Consider the following 6,000-nt stretch of genomic DNA (forward strand, 5'->3'; position numbering starts at 1 on the left):
CTGCATTGTGTTTTTGTAGATCTGGAGATGCTTATGACAGGGTGCCCAGAGAAGAACTGTGGTATTGTATGAGGAAGTCTGGAGAAGCAGAGAAGTATGTTAAAATCGGTGCAGGACATGTATGGGGACTGTAAGACAGTGGTGAGGTGTGCTGTAGGTGTGACAGAGGAGTTCAAGGTGGAGGTGGGACTACATCAGGGATCAGCTCTGAGCCCCTTCTTGTTCGCTATGGTGATGAACAGGCTGACAGACGAGGTTAGACAGGAATCTCCATGGACTATGATGTTTGCAGATGACATTGTGATCCGTGAGAGCAAGGAACAGGTGGAGGAGAAGCCAGAGAGGTGGAGGTTTGTCCTAGAAAGGAATGAAGGTCAGCCGCAGTAAGAGAGTACATGTGTGTGAATGAGAGGGACCCAAGTGGAAGAGTGAGGTTACATGGAGAAGAGATCAAGAAGGTGGAGGATTTTAAGTACTTAGGGTCAGCAGTCCAGAGCAATGGAGAGTGTGGAAAAGAGGTGAAGAAGCGTGTACAGGCAGGATGGAACGGGTGGAGGAAAGTGTCAGGTGTGATGTGTGATAGAAGAGTTTCAGCTAAAATGAAAGGAAAGGTGTACAAAACTGTGGTGAGACCAGCGATGTTGTTTGGTCTAGAGACAGTGTCACTGAGGAAAAGACAGGAGACAGAGCTGGAGGTAGCAGAGATAAAGATACTGAGGTTCTCTTTGGGAGTGACCAGGAAGGATAGGATCAGGAATGAGTACATTAGAGGGACAGCACATGTTAGAGGTTTTGGAGATAAAGTCAGAGAGGCCAGATTGAGATGGTTTTGACATGTCCAGGGGAGAGATAGTGAATATATTGGTAGAAGGATGCTGAGTTTTGAACTGCCAGGCAGGAGGCCTCAAAGACGACCAAAGAGGAGGTTTACGGATGTAGCGAAAGAGAACATGAAGCTAGTAAGTGTGAGATAAGAGGATGCAGAAGACAGGGTTAGATGGAGGCAACTGATTCGTTGTGGCGACCCTTGAAGGGCAAAAGACGAAAGGAGAAGAGGCATCAATTTACACTTCAATGTATGAGTGTGGTTTACAATGCAAACGGACGGACATAAACAACAAACAAATGATAATAATTTTTTGAACTAATACATATAAATAATCCACATTGAGACGTACAATATTTATAAGGAATTTTTTAATTTGGTAGACTTTGTTTTGGTATGTTTTCATATGATAATTTGCAGTTCAATACATATATGAATATGGATGTATCCTGTGTTTAACCATTACAGAATATGATTATAGCTTAATATAATCTCCTTATTCTGTAAAATGTCAGCAACTAGAAATAATTGTTACACTACCACTAACCGACAAAAACAATACAGTATTGCAATAAACAGGTAAAAAATCCTGTGGATTGTGAATATCTGTTTTATTTCATACCATGAAAGGCATGTTCCTACACTGAATCCAACCAATCCAGTTTTGATCGATTATAACATTATATACATCTACATTCAGGAAGTGCATATGATTCTCATGAATAAATGCAACAATAACAAGAACACATCATTGTAATCACAAATAGATATTGCATATGAGCACTTACAACTTGTATATGCAGACTTGTAGCATGAATAAAGTATATGTGCACCCTGTAATACATGTAGCTTTACTGACCTTAACACAAAAGGACATACAGTACATTGCATCAGCAGCACTTCTTGGTTTTTGGAAAGTAAATAAGAAATATGTAACATTTTTTCAGCGTCAATGCTTGGTCAGTTTATCTATGTGCTGTTTTGTGAAATTTTTTGTTTTGAGTTGCATAAGACCAGTCATGTTACATCTGGATTCTGTTAAAATGCATATATGACAGGAAATCATGGTGTGTAAAAATATCCCTCTTTTCCTTTGTCTGCCGTTTTGTAGGATTTTAAGTTTTGGACACCCTCAGATTCATCAAATTAAACAACACAGTAAGCAGATTAGCACTATAGGGTAACATTTAGATTTCACTATTACATAGAGCTTACTATTCCACTGTGACACAAAGCAGCACCATTAATTAATGTCTTCCAGTGAGCATTATGTTGGTCATTCTCTCTGTCACTATTAGATAAATAGGATGGATCAAAGAACAGAAGGAGAACATAGTCCCGTTTGGCATTTATCATCTTAAAGTGTCAACACCTGAAAACAGTCAATGCAACCACAATTTGTTATGGAAGTTACTGTTATTCTCAAATAATGACAAAAAAATTCTTTGAACACATTAAAAAACAAAAAACACTTTTGACTATAAAAGTACATTGTTACTTTTTTTAATATCACCATACTGTATGTTCTATGTCTAAAACAACCAACATACCTTTTCATATTCTGAAGCCATGCAGGGCCTCAGTAAGTTGTACCCTTACTTCGTTAGACCTTGGATGTATTGCTGTTAGAGTAGATAACCAATGACAGTGTATAACCTTCTGGTATCCATGTTTGTTTTGACCATCTCTGTTGTCAATGAATGTTACTTCATTTTCATGCAAGTATAAATTGATTACATCATGTTTGATATAGGCACAGCTTTTTAGATTCATATTTGTTATAGTTCAGTAAGTGGAAAATAATTGTAATTTGGAAGCAGATTAACCAAATTGTGGAGAAGATAGCTGTGATTCTGAGTGAATGTTAGTGTACCCTTCACACAAATATATAGGTTAATAGGTATTCCAGGTAGGTTTGCATGTACATTGGAGTAAATTTAATGACTTATTTCCAAAGTATTGGGCAGATGGATAATTTGAAAGTAGGCTATTATTATCAAGCACTTCAGTTTTTTTTATGATTTATCTTTCACAGTCATAGAGATAAATCTACAATTCTTCAATTCATTACGTATTACCTTGTGAGTTTTGGAATCAGAATGATTCATAAACATAAAATATGTTCTGCTATAATGTGCAGAATATTCATGATAAAGCTCAGAAAATTCAGACACCATTTCATGAATCTTATGCTTTCTGTATCTCCCAGTAGTCATTTCTTCACCAGAAATATTTCATACAGCAAACATGTATGGACAAAGTCCTTCTGATATCCAGGTGAAACTTTGCAAACCTAACACAATCCAGCATCATTTGGTATAAAAAATAGAAGCAAAAGTAGTACATCAACTCTCTTCCTTTTTATATTCTGGTCTTCTGTCTCTGGTTAGCACCATGTCTGAGTCCAGTTTATCTTTGTGCACCAGCGTTCTTCTGCATCCTTAAGATGTGGTCTTGCTTAACAGCTCTCAGCCAAGGAGCAGCCTTAGAAACACATGCCGTATAGGGCCTTCTACTCGGCTCTGTAATAAAACCTAGTCATGGTTTGGATATTAATCCACAGGCTTAGTAGTTTTCATTGTGTGAAGAGAGTCACTTAGAGCAACAGTCTTCTCTCTGTCTGCTTTTCTACTGTCCTTTCTGGACATGTCAGGCTCCCACAGGAAGAACTCATGAAGGAGGGTGTTGACAGTGTCAGGGCACTCCATCATGACCATGTGACTTCCTTCCTCAATGACTTTTAGGAAAGCAAACAGAAGAATCTAGGAAGAGAGCCAAAAATGAATGCATAGCAATTGTATTCAACGCCACATCAGCATTCAATCACATATGAAACCAGAACTAAGGCAGTCACAGACTGCAACATCGCGCGACCCCTGAATTCAAAATTTTACCCTGACCTACTTGCATAGGTCAGAGATCAAAGCTAGTGCTCTGACATGGTTTCATAGATCAAAGCATTAGCTTTGATCTATTTACTGACATTGGCCTTCTCCCAACTTTTGTACACGGTTCCTCAGTGTACAAAAGTTGGAATTTGACCTTGAGTCATCATCTCATCTCATTTTCATCACCTTTGCCGCCCAAGTAATGTGCTTTTTGTTTCATCTTCTCGGACGGACGAATACACGAACACTGACAATTACAATACATCACCGCTTTGAAGTGGAATGTAATTATTGCGTACTTCTGCCATATGCTGGTCCTCATCCATGGGCACAAACTTGTCACACATTCCATGGACCAAAAGGATAGGAACAGTGAGCTCAGCATGGTAGACCTCATCCCCCTCAGGCCAGTATTGACCGCTCATCATGGCTCGCAGCACAAATGGAGACACATTGAAGGCATTGCCCTGCTTCAAAAGTTGCTTTTCCTTGGCACCCTGATGTGCAAATCCAGCTCTGAAGTGTAGAAAAGAAGGAGAAACTGTTATTTTTATTTATGTGTTGTTTTTGTACATTCTGTCTATGCCCTTGTTCCTTACACCCTCTTGTTCTCCACGTCTTCTTTATCTTTCCCTCCCTCACCCCAATCAGTCAAAACAGGGGTCTGCCCACCTAGGATTGCCTAAAGGTTTTAATCTGCTAAGAGGCAGTTTTTCTTTACCACCGTCCCCCTATACCTAGTTTTCCTGACAAGTGCCTTGATATGATCTTTGTTGTGAGTGGCCACTAAACTCTTAATTTGAAGAGTCACATATAGAATTTGATGATCATATTATCATATTATCATTTATAGCATAAATGCTAGAAAGCTTTTTGTTATTATGATGCCTCACTGTCTGCAATGTTTTGGCAATATTCAAAACCACATCTTACTTGAGGAAGCTCCAGGCCAAACAGGGTGATAGACAGTGTAGAACACACGATGGTAACTGGAAGATTGAGCATAGGCTGGGCTCCAGAGCTGTAGGACCCCCGCCATTGACCATCACAACCTTATGCACCAGATCAGGATATTCATGAGCCAAAAAGGTGCAAAATGACACTCTGGAAGATTTAATAAGAAAATAATAATGTGTTAACAACAATATGGTAATGTGTACTAGATAGATTACAATAGAGGGAAATATACTGTATCTCTGGAATTCTCACCCATATGAATGGCCAATGAGAATGTTGCGTTTACGAGCATATCTTTTAAAGATGGCACGAAGGTCCTCTGCAAGTGCATAAAAAGTATAAGCTGCTGCAATCTGGGGAGCAGTGCTGCCTCCATGTCCTGCCAGGTCAGGCGCAATGACCTCATAGCCCAGTTTAGAGAAGAAGTCCAGTTGGCTGCTCCAAATGTCTAGAGAACCTCCCACACCATGCACGAAGAACAGCGCTACATCTGAGTGTGTCCCTTTGCAGCTCGAGATCACCCTCTTTGAGTTAATTACAAATGTACGCTTGGGCTTGCGACGGCAGCGGCGAGGAGGTGGAGCAGGTTTCTGTTCCCCAAGGGGTGGTAGAACTGGAGGAGGGGCAGGGTTTGGGTCTGGGGATGATGGCATTTCTTTGTAATCCACCAGGTCAACCTCTACGGTGCTGCAGGGCTCCAGATCTCCATCTTGGCACTGCAGGATTTCAGAGTGCAAAACATCACCAAGATTCTCAATCACCAGCTTTCCATGGCGGTAGACAGTGATCTTCCTCTTGCAGTGGACGCTGCTGCCAGTGTTGCTCTCTTTATTGAAATCCTTACAGAAACTCCCATCATCAGAGTCACCATCTGTCTTCTCCTTGCCTTCAACATGCTCCTCTGTTACTATGGGTTGCCGCTCTGGGATTATATGTCGCACTCGAAGGACTCTCCCTGGTTTCACCTCAACGAACTCAAAGCCATGAGAGGGTTTGGATGACTCCACAGGCAAGACAAGACTGGCAGCTTTCCCAGTCAAGCAGCACAGTATGCCCTCAGTGATACAGGTCAGCATTGTGCATCTCTGCATAAACATGATCACAGAAAAACAAAGAGCAAAACATCACTCAGATGCTTAATTGAAAATAGAACAAAAAAAGGAGAATGCAGAGATTTACAACAAGCACTATAAAAGTGGATTATAAATGGGTTTGGCTTTATTTCTTGGCACACTTTCAACAAATCTGAACCCTTTAACAAGGAAAAAAAGTAGGTCAACACTTCCATCCATCCATCCATCCATCCATTCTCTTCCGCTTATCCGGGGT

The 6,000-nt window shown here is 40.4% G+C and overlaps 1 protein-coding gene across 1 annotated transcript; it reads right to left on the reverse strand.

Annotated features, from left to right (window-relative positions):
- Positions 1 to 3,378: 3,378 nt before the first annotated feature.
- LOC137612795 (protein ABHD8-like) lies at positions 3,379 to 5,747 on the reverse strand. Its single transcript, XM_068341507.1, has 4 exons — positions 4,924 to 5,747; positions 4,648 to 4,818; positions 4,014 to 4,230; positions 3,379 to 3,588 (listed from the first exon to the last, which is right to left on the reverse strand). The coding sequence occupies exons 1-4, from the start codon at positions 5,745 to 5,747 to the stop codon at positions 3,379 to 3,381; spliced, it is 1,422 nt and encodes a 473-aa protein (XP_068197608.1).
- Positions 5,748 to 6,000: the final 253 nt, after the last annotated feature.

Source organism: Antennarius striatus, chromosome 18 (assembly GCF_040054535.1).
Source record: "Antennarius striatus isolate MH-2024 chromosome 18, ASM4005453v1, whole genome shotgun sequence".
NCBI classification, from domain to species: domain Eukaryota; kingdom Metazoa; phylum Chordata; class Actinopteri; order Lophiiformes; family Antennariidae; genus Antennarius; species Antennarius striatus.

Bases quoted from the DNA above. Each gene is read 5' to 3' on its own strand.
- LOC137612795 (XM_068341507.1), bottom strand. From the start codon at position 5,747: ATGCTGACCTGTATCACTGAGGGCATACTGTGCTGCTTGACTGGGAAA. The intron at 4,231-4,647 runs GTAAGATGTGGT...TCTACACTTCAG, and splicing joins TTGGCCTGGAGCTTCCTCAA to AGCTGGATTTGCACATCAGG. The intron at 3,589-4,013 runs GTACGCAATAAT...CTCTCTTCCTAG, and splicing joins AGGACCAGCATATGGCAGAA to ATTCTTCTGTTTGCTTTCCT.